The 17448-nt window shown below is 38.9% G+C and overlaps 1 protein-coding gene across 1 annotated transcript in view; it reads right to left on the bottom strand.

The window, feature by feature from the left end:
* LOC137620898 (rhodopsin, GQ-coupled-like) overlaps positions 1-17448 on the bottom strand; it is a 53977-nt gene that overhangs the window by 26170 nt on the left and 10359 nt on the right. The window contains exon 4 of the mRNA XM_068351343.1: positions 1750-1880. Within this exon, the coding sequence (XP_068207444.1) occupies positions 1750-1880 (131 nt within the window). The remainder of the gene's footprint in view (positions 1-1749; positions 1881-17448) is intronic.

The raw sequence follows: 17448 nt of genomic DNA, 5'->3' as shown, positions 1-17448 counted from the left end.
ATTCCCTCGCCACATTTCCCCCTCGAAGCGCAAACGCTAGGTGAGGTGCAGATGGCCACGTGACATGTTAATGCATGCGTCTCCTGTTGATATACGATATTCTAAAGGGAAAACCCTTAGAATACTCGCTCCAGAAGTTATAATTCTGTGAAAACCTTTAGTTTAATTCTCTGGGAATATTTTAGTAGTTATATATATCCAAAGGAAGCTACTGAAGGACCCTTCCATCAGGACGACATGGCCATTTCACCCAAAAATAGATTTTTCGCTTCGCTCAAAATCCGTTATATATATATATATATATATATATATATATATATATATATATATATATATATATGTATATATATATATATATATATATATATATATATATATATACATATATAATCATATTTATATTCATATATATATATATATATATATATATATATATATATATATATATATATATAATCATATTTATATTCATATATATATATATATATATATATTATATATATATATATATATATATATATATATATATATATATATATATATATATATAATCATATTTATATTCATATATATAGATATATATATATATATATATATATATATATATATATATATATATATATATATATATATATATATATTCATATATATATATATATATATATATATATATATATATATACAGTATATAAATATATATATATATATATATATATAAATTATATATATATATATATATATATATATATATATATATCTGTTGAATAAGATTTTAAATGTTAGGAAAAAATATAAAGAAAAACAACATAACCAATTAAATAGGTCCTGGCCGATGAGGATTAGTTGGACTGGAAGGAACCAATGGAGTGGATGGATTTATAGAACCAAAATATCAGGAATGCAAGAGTTCATTTTTATATGAGGAACGAACGTTAATTAACTGATGAAAAACCTAAAAACATATCTCTTTTGGTCATGGATGAATCTGACTGGGAAATCATTTATAACTTACGATTATGAGCTTTCTTCCTTACTCGCTCATCCTAACGTTAATCCAAACCTCTTTTTTATTATTACTCTCTCTCTCTCTCTCTCTCTCTCTCTCTCTCTCTCTCTCTCTCTCTCTCTCTCTCTCTCTCTCTCAAAATGTTAAATTGATACGCACGTGTAGGAGTGTGCATTTGTATGCATGCGTGTATTGCTCGGTGTTTTGTATAAGATTCATAAAATATGTGTAACATAAAGGGTGGAAACTACCTTCTTTTTCACTTTGCTATGATTTGATTATTAGTCGAATATTTTCATATTAGAAATAAAAGATTGAATTCCTATTGTCGACTATCCTTAACCTTTGCGACATTCTGAAATCACCAACTCTATTGTCTAAATACCTATGTTGTGACTATGCTGAGAGAGAGAGAGAGAGAGAGAGAGAGAGAGAGAGAGAGAGAGAGAGAGAGTGATATAAAAAAAGTTTTGGATTAGCGTTACGATGATCGAGTGGGGAAGTATGCTCATCTATGGACTAAAAGGAAAATGTTTTAAGGGGTTTTCATCTTCTAGTTCTCGAGAGAACGGTCACCAGAGAATTTGTACATGAACTGCCAAACTCCCGTGATTCTACAACTTCCTTTCCTCAACAGTTGACTGCAACAAGAATAAGTTGAAATTCCTCGAGACAGATACACTGAGTTTATTATTACAATAATCCACCTGTTGGGAGACTATTCTATAATATACAGTACTGACCTAATCTGCCAAATGCCCAGCGATGCTGAAACGACGAGTATGCAGCCATGCTATGTAGGACGGAAGTTATGAGGTCACTTGCAGACAAGTTGACGATGAAGGTGTTGGCTGGACTCCTCAACCTCCGGAATCTGCGGTCAGAGTGCACATAAAATTGTTAGTATTGTGGTGGTAAATCGTTTCAGAATACCAATGAAATCTAATTTTTGATTATTCTTTATATATTACCTGAACGTGTGACAAAAATATGACATTACAGATATGTGAGGTATCGACAATTAAATGGGTTTTTCTTTTATAATTGTGATTCAACCTTCCTTAAAATGTGAATTTATCAATATTCGGAAAACTCGTGTATACGTTGTTGTGTTGTTGTTTTAGATCACCTGGCCCTTAAGGCACCAGGCATGGGCTCTTGCACACTTGCAGCCCGTAGGGGTTGCTTGATGGTTTGAGTTTATAGGTGATTTAGATCATGGGATAGTCTTGAACTTTTATTTGTAAGTGGTTTTAAATAGGATGTAGATTAAGGATGCTCAGCAAATTTTATTTGTAGGTGGTTTGAGATAGGCTATGGGTCAAGTCTGATCAGCCGCTCGTTTTTCTTACTTTAGAGATACCCTAATTTATTTTTGGTCTAAGGAAAGGAAGGTGACAAAGGGAAGGAGGCATCCTCCCCAAAAGAGGCCGTTTGCTCCCGTCGTTTAGTTGGACAGAAAGAGATACAGCAGTATATCCGGATGAGTAGAAGGGCTCGGGAAGGAGTTTGGAAACGTTTAGTTAGAGATATTGGTATAGATGAAGCAAAAAACTTCCTTAGTAGCTTGAGCTTAAGTTTTTAGGATGAGCAATAGTAGAAAGTTTCAGCTTAGTAGGAGAGAGCTGAAAATGAGAAATTGCTTTGCAGATGTGAGTAGTGGAGAAAGGTTGTAATAGACATTCCTGTACCTGAAAATACTAGAACAAAAATAAAAATAGAATCTCAATTATTTATTGTGTTCACTGAGACAATTACGGGTAAATATATGATATTTTAAATATTATCGAAACTGGGATTACCTAAAAGAAATGGACTACTGCTGGCTAGTTTGGTATTTTTCTCAATATGTTTAATAGTGACTGGGGCATAATAACTTACATATCAGGCGTTTAAAATGTGAAGTATGTTTTTTTCACTCGAAGCCCATTGTTTACATCTGAGACACTGAAGGGTAATTAATGCGCATGCGTTGTTTCCCATTGATTTATGGAGCTTTTTATGCATTCACAAAGTCGTATCTGTCAGGTGGTTTTTAAAACCAATTAACAGCTTACAAGTACTTCTTCATAAGTTCCCGGATATTGTTCTACAACAGCCATTTTTTCACCCATTCCCCTTCAGTTTCAACTTCACCACCATCACATAAAAACGTCCCCAAGATAGAATTTAAGGAGAGTACTTAATCTATTTCGAAATTTAGTGTATTTTCATTTATGTCCGCAATTGATTTTGATGGAGATGTTCTCCGTTCAGTGTAAAGCTATTGTTACTCATGTCAAATTAAAAAATGACCGCAAAATAAAGCCTCAAAGGTCGATTCTGACTTAATTTTTCGGGAAGACCAGGACATTTCTACTGTAAAGCTTGTGATTTAGTTTGTGACCTGGGTAGAGGGTTCCGGCTAGCGGTTGTGACCTGGGAAGGTGGGTCCGGGGGCCTTGGCCCGGCTTGGGGTTTTGACCTAGGAAAGGGGGATCTAGGGGGCTAGCCCCCGGCAAGGGGTTGTGACCTTGGAACTACTAGTTTAGGTTAGATGGGTTTGTTAGTTTCTGTACCATTTTACAAATCTAAAAAGTGATAAATAATAACTTTTTGGCCTGTTTTCAACCATTTACATAAACCATATACTTTTCCCACTGGTTGTCTTGTGCTTATTTTGCATTTTGACCATTATTATTGCTGCAAATCACTCTTTTATGACATTTCCCCACCCAAAAAACCCCGGTTTCTCACTGGGGTCCCACATAATTGCCTTTATAAAAGGGGGTAAAAAAATTTATGAACGGGTGGTTTGCCCCAATAATCATGGTAAGAAATACATAAAACAAAAGATAGCGAATAGGATAAATATATGGTTCATGTATTCCGCTAGATATTAAAGTATCATATATTTACCCGTTCACCTGGTATCAGATTTAATGTTTAGTTCGGGGGATTTCTGAAACTTCAATAAAGAGAGGAGAGGGATTGCAAGTGGGAGAGGACATAAAAAGAGGTTAAGCATGGTTTAAGTTAGGTTACTGAAGTTCAAACTGGTTTTAGTGTTACGTTATCCAGTAGGAGGGTCTGCTACGGGGAAAGGCTGAGAAAGTATTACCATTAGCAATAATATGTTTTAATGTTGCTGTCACAGTTACAGGAATGTTGGGGTTGAAACCCTATCTTAGTATGCTTGGTTCTTGACAATTCAATAGTAGTGTGGTAGGGGTTTATCAGTTAGTTGCTGACAGATGTTGCACGGTCTTTCAGATCCTTGTTGTGCTGCTGGGTCCTCGTTGTTATCAATGATGGTTTTCCAGTTACACAGATATCCTAGTAGGAGTCTGCAAATGGAAGTGGATACAGGATTAGGTTTGTTGATTCGATGTACCATTGGGCATACCTGGATCTATCAAGGAAGGCTCGCCTTACTTTGTTAGTCATTTGCATGTTGCAAAAGTCTGTCCTTTGATTCTTCATGGTTTTCAGTAAAGGTTGAAGTGTGTTACTAATTGTCTGGCACATTAGGGCAGAGTTGGCTAGGTGATCGGTCTCGTCATTGCCACTGATTGTTCCAGTGTGACTTGGGATCCAATTTAGGGTTATTTGTCTGTTGTTGCTTTGGTGAGCTAAAGCTAGGTACTGTATTGCTGTGATGAAGTAGACATTTTCAACGGGTTCTTTGTTGCTGTGATCCAGAGTGCCTCCTCTCGATTCTCTTTGGATTATTGTGTTTATTCCATGTAGACTGGCCGAGTGTTCTAGGGCTTTGGCAATCGCCACTAGATCGGTTTGTAGCGTAGAGGCGTGGTTTGAAAGCCTCCAGATTTCCCTGTTGCCTGATGGGGAAACAACTGCAGCTGCTGCTGCAGGAATATTACGATCAAGTAATCCATATGAATAGTAGATGTTATGGGCTGAGCTGTTGCTGATTGCATTTTTGACTGCTGCTGTGAGTTGTTCTGACATGCAGAGAGCTTTGCTTACTGCTGGAAGGATGGTGAAGTTGTACTGGATGGGGTTCGGAGACCACGGGGCAGAAGTGATGTAGCCATCATGTTTTTGTTGCCCCTTTGTCTTGTAGGCCTTATTTTGCAATTCCATTCTTAGGAAGTGCGTCCAGCAGTCTCTTTGCATGTGTCTTTGGCGGATCAATCATCTGTGCCAAAGGGAGGAGTCTTTTAAGTCTGTTGTTCAGAGGGCAGTCTCTATCTCCTTTGATTGACTTGAATATGATACTGCAGTTTCTGATATCGATCATAGCTGAAAGGGAAATTAGGTTATTTTCAGCTCTGAATATGCAGAATCTGGTCAATATTGGAGAGCAACTGATAAGTCTCATGGCATTGTTTTGTACCACTTCTAAGGAGGGTTTTGAGTTTCGCTCAGCAAGGTGAGCATAGGTGCTGCATAGTGGATGGCAGATGGAATTGTTTGAATGTGAACCAGTTTTAAGAGGCTGTTTGATACTCCTTGTTTGAGCGAGGTCATTCGTTTCATGGCTGAGGGACGATTTTTTTTTCTCTCTCTGAGGTGGGTTACTTCGTTGGCAGGTGACCTAGTTTTGTTGATGATTATTCCTTGATATATGAGTAGATTTGCCCATTTTATGGGTTCACCCATGAGAGTGAAACTCTGAGAGTCTTTTTGGTATTCAATGGCCATGGCTTGGGTCTTCTTGGCGTTGATTTTTAGGCCAAGGTCTTTGCATTATGTCTGGATCATGTCCTGTGCCTTTTGGGTTGTTTGGCGTGAGTGTGTTTTATGTTGGCAGATACATATGTAATTGGCCTTTATGAATATCTCCACTCCGTTTGGGAGGTCTAGAGTGGCTAGATTCTCCATAAGTAGATTGAAAAGGTAACGGCTAAGTAAGCCTCCTTAGAGCGTTCCGTTATCTAGGGGGATGGATTCGGAGGTTTTACCTTGAAAGGTGACTCTGGCTTCTCGGTTGTATGTGTAATTCCGAGTCCAGGCCAGTATGTGTCCTTTCACCCTTTTTTTCTACATGTGTGAAGAGAATAACTGGGGAGCTGGCTAGCTCAAAGACATTCTAAAGGGTGAGAAATATGGCAAGGACTTTTTTGTTGTTGATTGTTGTGAGAACATTGGTTATACATTGTTGAGTGCCTATGCTGTGTCTGTAGGCATAAAGGCAAAGATATAGTAGGCCTATTTTTCACTGGAGTCTACAGAGTACAATTCGTTCAGCTACTTTCTCGGTGCAGCTAATTATAACTATGGGTCAGTGAGTGTCTAGTTCTTTGAGGTTTGGGATAGGTTTCTTGTCTTGCTGGGTCCATGTCATTGTTTGGAGTCTTTCAGTGTGTGTTTTGTTGATTAAGTGCAAGTACACCAAGGCTTCCCATGTTCCTTAGCATACTGTATGTAATTAGGTCAGCTCCAGGGGCAGTGTTTTTTCTACCTTTTGCGAGACCTGTGTTGAGTTTTTCCCTGGTTTAGGGGTTGCCGGTGTCATTTCTTATGTTGTCGGGGGCTTCAATAACTCGGTTGATTCTTGCATTAATTTCTTTGATGCGGCTGCTGTAGTGCCAGGCATCAACATGTTTTATTCCTGAACACTTTTTTCTGAGGCATAGAAATACCAGCGGCGGCATCTAGTTGTTTATTAAAATGCAGTGATATGATGGAGATGTCATTGTGAGGGTTCTTTATATATTCACGACCCCATTCTGTCATTGATTGTTCGAATCTTATCCAGTTTGCAAAATCTGGGTGCCACCTTTTGGGGGCGGAGGAGAACAGGGGTGTTTCTCTAATACGAGGTCAATCTCTACAGAAAAATTATCACTCGTTAGCACAGGATGCAGTCACCATTTAGCACCCCTTTGGATGGTGTTTGACAGGAAGGTGAGGTTTAAATGACTGCCCCTAAGATCAGTTGCTTATAATGCATTGTTAAGCAATGTTACGGTCGGATATTCTAGCTGTACGGTATGCAAATGTTGGCCTTTCTGATTTGATACCAATATTGAGTTCAGAAACGGATGATGGGAGTTGAAATTGCCTGCAATGATTGTATTATCCACAGAGGTGGTGGCAAGGAGCCCCTCTGCATTGATGTTTTTGTTTGGAGATTTATAGACATTGCGGACTGTGAGGGATGTGGCTAGCAGAGACACATAAACACTAAGTATCTCTGCCTCTGGACCACAATCGATGCTTCAAACTCATTTTGATGGGATGCTATTCTTGATGAGAGTAATTAATCCTCTCGTTTTTGGTGTTAGAGACGTGGTAAACACTTTGTATCCTGAGAATGAGAATGGTGTATTCTCCCTTAGCAAGGTTTCCTGCAGCACAATAATGCCTGGATTTTTTACTGAGGTTTGGGATTGTAAGAAGACGAGCTTGTTTCTGAGAGTGTAGGCACTCTATTGGAGCGCTTTCACTTTGGTGTTGTTGAGAGTTTCTTCGTTGTTGAGTTTGTTCGTGCCAGGATTATTTGTTGGAGGGACTATGAAGGGACTAGGGTTTGGAGGTTTTGGGTGGCGCTGTTGAAAATAAAATGATCTAGGGATTGCTGTGAAAACTTAATTCTATGTGCCTTTAAAAAGTTGCCAAGGCTATCTAAAAAGGTAGCTATGAAGGCCCCCATTGGGCAAGTGATGGGGTCAAGCTCGTTCCAATCAGTGGAGGGTAGTTTGAAGGGAGTGGAGGGGCATGAGGTGTTTGTACGGCTTTTGACAGCAGGACTAGGGAGGCAGGGGTATCATTTAAGGAATTGGACATGGGTGCGTCGGTTACTGGTAAGGAGGATTTTGGTTGTGTTTGCTTAGAGAAAGTGGAAGGGATGGAAGGAGAGGTGCATCTTAATAATGAAGATATCAAAGTAGTATAGGAGGGTGCTCTTTGTGACTTTGGAGGAGGTTTTGGGTTCTAGGAGAGGATGAGGCGAGGAAAGATCAGGAATTGCATGTCTGGATGAAGTAGGATTAAGTTGGATGGTGTGGTTGGTTTAAGGAGAGGTGGGATTGGTAGGAAGTTGGTATGTTCAACGTGGATGCTGTGGCTGCAAGTTGTAATGGCAATCTGATATCTGGAGGTCGGCGATATGTTGAAGTTATGCTGAGCATCTCTTTGCCATTCATGGTAAGTTTTTCGGCAGTTGGGGCACTTGGCAATGGTGTGTTGTCCGGCATTGAATTTGATGATGCAGTGGGCTGTAGGGTACTGTCTGGTGCTGCAAACTGCACTGACCTTCAGCCCTGTACAGTGGCTCCTGTGGTGTCCAAACGTCTGACACCTGAAGCATCTGAGGGGCTCTGGGAAGTACTCTTCTGTGTAGAAGATTACCTAGTACCTGGAGATCTGTGGAGGTCGTTGTCCCTCATAGAAATATATTATAAAAAAATTTCAATCCTAGGAATGGGATAATATGAAGCATATAATATCATAACTGGACACAATAAATTCATGAAGTTAAATTGTATAAATTCTGTATACCTTCCAGATCAGCCTGTGAAACACTGTGTGTCGTTAAAGATTTGAGATTAAAGATTTATCAGATACCTTCCTCTTCCTTCTCTCTTGCCTCTTTGTTTCTTGTAAATATTTCTTGTTGTTGTTGTTGTTGTTGTTCTTCTTCTTCTTCTTCTTCTTCTTCTTCTTCTTCTGTTGTTGTTGTTGTTAATCAGTCCCCAGAGATGGGTATTTCATAGTGTGCGGTTTCAGACTGCATCCAGCATCCTTAAAAATCCATCACTTTCCTCACTATATGTGCTGTTTTAAGAATTTTAAGAAACACACTCTTTTGCACAAGTGCTGGGGCTATATTGGCTCCCACTTCTTCAAGATTTCTTTTCAATGACTTACATATGGTCCCTACTTCTATAAATACAGGCATCACTTTTCTTGCATATTCCTATAGCTTCCACTCTTGAGTCCCACGGTACGACGACATGTATGAGGGATACTTCTTTTTATTTTCTTGTACTGTAGACTAGAGCAATGTCTGCTCAATGCACTTGTATTACCCTGTCCATCCTTATACTGAAGTCTAGAAGTAGATTAAATTGATCATTTTCACCACAGTTTTTCAGCTGATGTTTATACCATTTGTTACTGTATTGTTACTGATATTTTCTAAAGAGACTATAATGAAGAGCTTTAGTCACTCTATCATGTTTCTTGTTTTGATTCTGAGCAAGTGTTGAACATTTACTGACGATGTGGCTAATAGTGTCTTTTATTACAATAAATTTCCTGCAATTTGAAGAGGTGTTATTTCTGTTTTTTACTTGTTGATATTGGCCGCACAAGATCATCTTATCCGGCCATTATCATTCATTCAGTCTCCTTCTTAAGTTTTCCTCTCTGTAGCCACTGACATGTTTCCTTTGTGCGGGAGAACCATTATGTGATAACTGAGAGGGGAAGTGAAGGCAACTAACTTTCATTAAACAAGCATCGAGTTTATATACAGGAACTTGCAAGCAATAACGTCACAAAAATTCAAACATAATAAAACATGAGCTAGCACGATAACATAAGTTGGTCTTTTAACAGTGCAGGAAAGAGCAAGTGATAATAAAAATTTAAACCTTTACAGTGTATGAGCATGTATGAAACCCATGCAGTATATGCGCCCCCCCCCCCCATTAAAAATTACATACATATGAAATAGGGCATCCCTTTCTTGAGAGGTATATTGTAGGCGGGTCATCTGGAAGGATACAGTCAGATTTTAGGCAATCAATGGAGACCCAGTCTTCTTTGTCATGGATGTTAATTAAGAATTCTTTCTGCATACCACGGAATACAAGGAAAGGGCCCATGTAAGGAGGCATTAGCGGTGGCTTGCCAGTGTCATTGTAAAAGAAAACATGCGTTGCTGAGTACAGGTTTGTTGGCATGTGTTACTTTGTTGGGGACTTGTAAGTCTGGCAGCATAAAGTAAATTTTCCCACAATGTGCCCAAGGTGCTGGAGATTATCGGAGGAGGTTGTAGACGGAATAAACTCAACAAGCTGACCAACAGGTCCACATACATCAGTTCAGCTGCCAAGACATCTAGGGCGTCTATAGTAGAAGTTATTAATCCCAAAAGACCAAGGGAAACTTAGAAAATCAGTTGGAGTCAATGCAGCGCGACATCAAAGCTTCTTTGACAGATGGGATGAAAACGTTCTACCATTCCGTTGGCAACAGGGTTGTAGGTCATTTTCTGATGCATGGTGATACTCAGTAGACTCACAAATAATGTCCACAAATAGGATGTGAAAGTAGAACCGCTGTTAGAAGTAATATGCTCAGGGATACCGAATCTTGCTATCCACACAGAGTAAGGCAGATGTACATGAGGCAGATGTTATGGTTTCCATGGGAATGGCTTCAGACCAACGATTGGAGTGGTTAATTACAATAAACAGGTAACATTGTCCTTGTGATGTGGATAGGGGACCTACCACATCGACTTGAATGTGGTCAAAACAACGCTAAATTTAAGGAAAGGTGCCTACTCCTGATTCCAGGAGTCAATATGCTATGGAGGTTTGGAGTGAAGTATAAATGCGGACCCAATCCATAGCATCCTTAGTAATCCTGTGCCAAATGATTTTCGTCTTTGGTAGAATGGTGAGAGGGATGTGTATGGCCATGAACTAAATTAAATACCAGTCGGAGCATGGGAGTTGGTATCCATAGTCTTGGTCCACAAGTACTGACGTCACAGAGGAGGGTGGCATTGGAGTCGTCAAGAGGGAGGGAAATCTAACCGAGGGATGTGCAGGATATACTACACACTTGGTACTCTGGATAATCCCAGTTGAATGCGGGCAAATTGGTTTCTTGACCCGGCATTGGGAAAAGGATCCATTTTCCCAGGGGAGGGTTAAATGGTGCAATTATATTTAGCCACGGCAGAGATGTCAGTGTTGACGTGCATACAAGGTATTGGACTGTCATGTGAAAGTGTGCACCAGAGATATGTGGTCGGTGCGAATGACAAAGTTGCGAAAGTGATGGACAGCCAAGTGAACCGCCACCAATTTGCTGTCAAAGGTAGAGTATTAGGATTCTGCCTTAGGCAGTTTCCTACTGAAGAAGGCCAATGGGTGCGGCAAGCCTTTGACCACCTGGTCGAGTACTGCACCAATAGGGACGTCACTGGCACAGAGGGAGAAAATAAGAAGTGCATGTGGAGAGGAATAGTGAGAGCAAGAGTAATTGATAGGGCATTTTTTTCATGTTAGAGAAGACGCTTCTTGAAGGGGACCCCACTTTAGGTCTTTTGGCTAGCCCTTCAGGGAAGCGTGGAGGGAGGCAAGATTGGCGCTGATGGCTGGCAAAAAACAGTGATAATAGTTAATATTACCCAAGAATTATTGTTGACGGTCCAGGCATGGGGAAGTTCTGAAACGCTGGTACCTTTTCAGGGAGAGGTTGGAATCCTTCAGGTGTGATGCGGTGCCCTAAGAACAATATTTTGTTGGCCCCAAAGGTACACTGGTTGTTCCGGACTACATAGCCGTTCCATTGTAGATGCTCGATCATGATGTATAGGTAACGGAGGTGTTCCTCTTTGAAGGAAAAAACACAAGTATGTTGTCTATGTAACATACACAGAAGGGGAGGTCTCATAAGATTCCATCCATGAGGTAATGAAAAGTTGCCCCAGCCTTAAAGGCCAAAACAGAAGTTGTTGAAGGTGTATTTACTAAAGGGTTGGTGTTGGCAGTCTTGGTGATGTCTTCTGGGTTCATGGGCATCTGATGATACCCCTCAGGAGGTTGAGTGGGGAGTAAATCTTTGCTTTTTGCAAATAGGTGGTCACAATGGTGATGTTTGGAAGGGGGCAGTGATCCATATCTGTCTGCCCGTTCAAACGCCTGTAATCCCCACACGGACGCAGGGAACCATCTTTTTTCAACACAATGTGTGAGGGTGACGGCCATGGGCTGAAGGCCTTCTGGCAATGGCCATTTTTTTCCATTTCACCAGATGTTTGTTTGCCTGAATCTGGTGAACACTGGAGCCCCTGTTGTCTTAATATGGTAAATACCTTATTTTGTGGAACCCTGGGCGTTTGATGAAGTTCTGGATGGAAGACTTCCAGGTATGGCGTGAGGAGGTGGGTTAGGCATCTGTGGTGCGCTATTTGTGGAGAGGAAGAGATTGGAAGGGGCCTGGTTGGAGAGGTGTCGCCGAGTAAGAGTTCGCGTTTAGAAACTGTTAGTGAGCAACATCAATCAGGAGGAGAAAATAGGAGAAAAAATCCACACCGAGGGTTGGCATTGTGATTCCAGTGACGAGAAACTTCCATTAATATTTTCTACTTCCAATAATGTTAGTGTTGAACCCATGGGTGGGGATCCGTTGACAGCTACCAGGGGTACATTGGTAGGCTTAGACTGACTAGTTCTCTCAAGGTGAGTGGCCATGATAGAAGAAAACAGCAAGCACCTCTCTCCATTAAACATTGTATGCTGTACCTGCATAATGTAAAGAGAAAATACTAGTGATAGGGAGGACACCATCACAGGGGATGGCCTATTTACACGTTTTCTGGCCACTAAGAACCGTTTGCCCATTCTTTTTCGCAGCAGACCCAAACCTGGGGTGGTAGTAGCATAATTGCAGTCAATTGGCATCAGTGAATGGCTGTAGAGGTCATTGGTTGAGGCGTGAGTGAGTGGTGGCATATGTGGGTGGTGGGCAGCTTTGTTGCTGCTCCCGCATATAATTGGGTGGGCGTCTGTGTCCTACAGCATTCTCATTAGATTTACCTGATGTTGAATAGTTGTCCTCTTCATCAGGAGTGTAAGCATTGTCGGAGGTCTTGAAGGTGGTGAAGAGGCTGTCCATAAGAGCGTCAACTTTGGTCATCAGGTCCCTCATAGGCAAGGTATTGTCACGGAGATGACAGACCGCATAAGTTTGGGTAAGCGTCGTACCCAAAGAGCACTAAGTAGGTTCACCTGCTGAGGAGAGCCGTGTGCGGCATGTTGCAGGCGATTGATACTGGTCATTTCTTTTAGAGCTAGCAAAGCCTTTTGGTCCCCCAATGGTTGTTGATAGAGCTGAAAAGGTTTGGCTATACTGGCAGCTGGCAATAGTTAGTACTGATCCAGGAGACGTGTCTTGAGGGCGTTGTACGCAAAGCCAACCTGAGATTTCTAGAAAGTGTCTTTGCGGATCGCCATGAGAGCATAATCTGCTTTGGTGCTTGAGCGATCCGCGCCCCTAATGCAAAACTGGACCTTGGCACGGGGAAACCGGGCAGATGCCTTTGGTCTTGTGAAGGATGGTACTTTTATGGGTGTAGTGTTGATATGATAGGCATGGTCGGAGGGTTGCATCATCAAACAGCATGACAGCATTGAGGGGGAAGGCAAAAGGGAGCTAGAAACTTCGATGGTCACTAATGTGCAAGAGCCCTTAGGTGGTAATTGGGAGGAGAGTTAAAACTACTAAACCTTATTAAACAATCATCAAATTTTTATACACGGACTTCCGAGCAAGAACTTCACAAAAATTTTAAAAATGATAAAACATGATCTAGCATGATAACACAGGTTGGTCTATTATCAGTTCATGGAGGAGAGAGTGATAAGATAAAAAATAAAAATCGGTATATTGTACAAGTTTGTATGAAAAATGAGTGGAACACCTTACTAGCCAATTCTTCAGTTTGTCCCAGGGATTGTCCATGCATTAGGTTTCTTTTCCATTGTTCTAGTCTCAATTTTCTGTTCTCTCTTTATACATTTCTAGGTCTTCATTTTCCGTTATCACTTTTTCCCTAGCACTCCTTGGCTATCCATTTCACCAGTCTTAAGATACTGTGATAGTGCTCTACTTTCGATGTTGACACAATCTTCCATATTGACGAGTCCTTTTCCTCCTTCAACCTTAACAGCAACGAATGCATTAACTTCTAGTCTACTGTAGGACAAAGGCCTCTGACATGTCTTTATTGCATCACCACGCTGGTTAACTACAAATTGATGATGGTGGGGGATTTTCGTCTGATGGCCCACAGCAAATCTTTTAAGTACAGGTGGCCCTGAATAGTAAAGCTTTACTGATCATGTCGATATGAAAAACCCTTTCTCCACGTTATGATATCCTCAATGTATTCAATTATTATTATTACTATTATTATTATCATTATTATTATTATCATTATTATTATTATTATTATCATTATTATTATTATTATTATTATTATTATTATTATTATTATTATTATTAGTAGTAGTAGTAGTAGTAGTAGTAGTAGTAGTATTAAGTGACTGTAAATACAGCTTCCCATATAACTTAATTTTCAATAAATTTACGATGTTTTATTTGTGGATCTTCTTCCATTGCTTAGATTATCTAGCCAATATCTGCACTTAATATAAAAATTGTCATCCATATTTTCTTAGGTGTTAACAATTTCATTGACTTGAGACAGTTTATTCTTTGTCTATTACTTTTTGACATAGGATATTTTAGTAAATTGGTCAGGTTTCTTTTTTTCTTTTACATAGTATTTTTTTTTTATTTTTTTTGCGAACATACCTAAGATTTGGAACTATTTATGAAACCATAAATAATTGGCCACCTGTTTTTTCAGATTTTCACAAAATCCATCAAGGGATCATTCTAAATATAATGGCCAAGTTTGAGTAATGTTTACTGATGGGTAAAAGCTACTCAAATCACTTTGCTATTTCAAGTTTAACAGAGATTTATTATCCAGGGAAGTAAATGCTATTAAAAGTAATATTGCAAGAACAATACTTCATTTATGAAATTACATGGATAGATCCATGATTAACAACACCTAGAGGTTAAGTAGTTTTCTTTTGAATAAATTCATTAACACCACTTCATAGTATGTAATAAAATGATATTATGCTTAGTCAGGGCCACATTTGGATTTCCCATGATAATGAGTATGTCCTGTATAAGATTGTATTTTTTTAATTTTGTTTGTATTTACAAAAGGTTTTCAGCAGTGTTGCTCGCCCCTAACATTACCACGAAGAGGTTCATTATGTTCATGTTTCCTAGAGGTTTTCCTTTTCTTTGTGGTTACCCATCTATACAGTAAATAACCTGATTAACTGACTTTAGTAGCAAATGTGTTATGCTGATTAACTGACTTTGGAGGTGGGCTGCCATGCCTAAAATAAATCTTGAAAAAATAAACAATTTCAATTTATAATTCACTCGGAACAATAAATCAATAAACACTCGGCCACATTTTCGTTTGCTGATTCAGTTGATTACACCAGCAAGTGCAGGACGTAACCAGACTACGAGATTTGGCAATGGCTGCTCCGCAATTGTGTGACGTCATGGAAAGACAAGTTGATGACGCCATCCACATTGTTTGCTGTGAGCTAAGCACGTGAAAATTCAGACAATATAAACAAAGATGTAGCAGATAACGGAGATCAGTCACTAGCAATTCTGGAACCATATCGGTTCAAACTATATGGAGAGAGTAGCCAGGGAAAAATCAGTGAAGTTGAAATCTATCCATTATGAAATAAGATATTTACAGAAAGAAAAAAAAATCCTCCTTAAAATAAGACAAATCTATGAAAGCTTTTAGGGAAGGTAGCTAGAAATATGTTACGCTAGGTCTCTCTGGACAGATCTCTCATATGCAGGAAAGAATAATACACAGTAAATTCATCTATACACATCTCGTAATTGATAGAATTTCCGAGAGTATATTCGTCTATACGAAATTTATATTGAATAACATAATCACATGAAATATTTTGGGCTACATAGTATTGTTTACTTCTAGGTATTAAAGCTAAAATGTTTGCAATTTATTATGCCGGAAGGAATAAAATAAGATAAACTGAAACTAATCAGATAAAGTTGATGAAAGGAAAGGAAATAAATTGAAGGCATGATATATAAAAATTCAATATAGAGAGGTGGTGTTGGTTTACGTACAAGTTAGGATGAGAGAGAGAGAGAGAGAGAGAGAGAGAGAGAGAGAGAGAGAGAGAGAGAGAGAGAGAGAGAGAGAGAGAGAGAGTCTTTTTTATCACTGGAGTGTCATATTCTGCTCTCCATTTCTAACACATACACGAAGACCTCATTTGAAATATCTATTATATAAGAAGAAGGCATTGATATCATACAATTTGTATATCAAATCTTGGATTCAGTGTATAAAATCTGTTTAACACGCTGTCTATCGATAATTTATCCAAGCTACCAAATATAATGTTTTCGTAAATTAAGTTTTCCGTAAAAAATCACATCTTATTTAGTAAATCCTATATAAGATTATCTGTGAAACTTTTAATACATCTTCTGGAAAAAATATATTTTGTTCATTTGCAAAACGATACTTTACAATAAAAAATCCCTTTGTATCTTGAGCATCAACTTGGAAGCACTTTATGACTGGTTCATGGAGCACTATGGACCTTTAATTCCGATGACTTTGGATATACGTGCGAAAGACCAAAGAACTAAGAATGCATGTTTTGAGAATATGGAATGGGGATGCTTATACCAAGTGTGGATTCACGAATCCAGTTTGCACAAAGATTACGGGGCTGAATCCAAATGGAAATATTGATGGTAAATCTCAAGTTCCTCATGCTAATACGGACACGGTGTTTAGTATTATCTAGATCTTAATATAGTGTTCTCGTCAATGTTATTATGACGGTCAGTGAAATAAGATGCTAGGTTTGATAATCTTTTTATGTCACTATGAGTTCAGAGAGAGAGAGAGAGAGAGAGAGAGAGAGAGAGAGAGAGAGAGAGAGAGAGAGAGAGAGAGAGAGAAATACTCTAAACCTTTAAATTGAGCATGAAATATAAGATGAAATATCTAAATTCCCCATCGCAAAATTAATTTCAAAAGTTTTCAACAGTGAACATACCTGGCATTAGAAATGAAATGTATGTAGGTGTATTTGTAATTATTTTTTAAATAAATATTATTATTATTATTATTATGATTTTTTTTCTTTATTTAATAGTGTGGCCAAACGAGACCATTTGATTCTTTAAATAATTTATTAAAGTATGAAGATCCTAAAGTCGCAAGGTTTGGCTGGGCGTCCATTCAGCCCTTGTGCGTTGCGCTTGATCAACCCACAGGGGGAATTTTTACCTACTGAATTCGAGCGCCCGGCTACAACACTCCTGCGAGGCTACAATGCATAAGTTCTCAAACAATCGATCATAAATAACTTTTCTAAGAAGCTAAATCTTGTGATCTAGCAAATCTAGATTGTTTACATCAGCTTCTCGCATCTATTTTGTAACGTCACAAGGTACTTACCACCCATGTGGTCGAAACGGAGATTCACATTTATGGCGCGAAAATAAATTGTGAAAAGCCCGGTAAGACTGCTCTAATACAAAATGTCGAGGCATTTGATCAAATACAAACCCAATCATTATGTTTCTGTTGTGGTGGCTCCTTTCAATAGAAAAAAGTTGTTTTTACCATGTCGACCTATCTT

Source organism: Palaemon carinicauda, chromosome 27 (genome assembly GCF_036898095.1).
Source record: "Palaemon carinicauda isolate YSFRI2023 chromosome 27, ASM3689809v2, whole genome shotgun sequence".
NCBI classification, from domain to species: domain Eukaryota; kingdom Metazoa; phylum Arthropoda; class Malacostraca; order Decapoda; family Palaemonidae; genus Palaemon; species Palaemon carinicauda.
The sequence above is the reverse complement of the archived record's forward strand: the minus strand, read 5'-3'. Positions and strand labels throughout refer to the sequence as shown.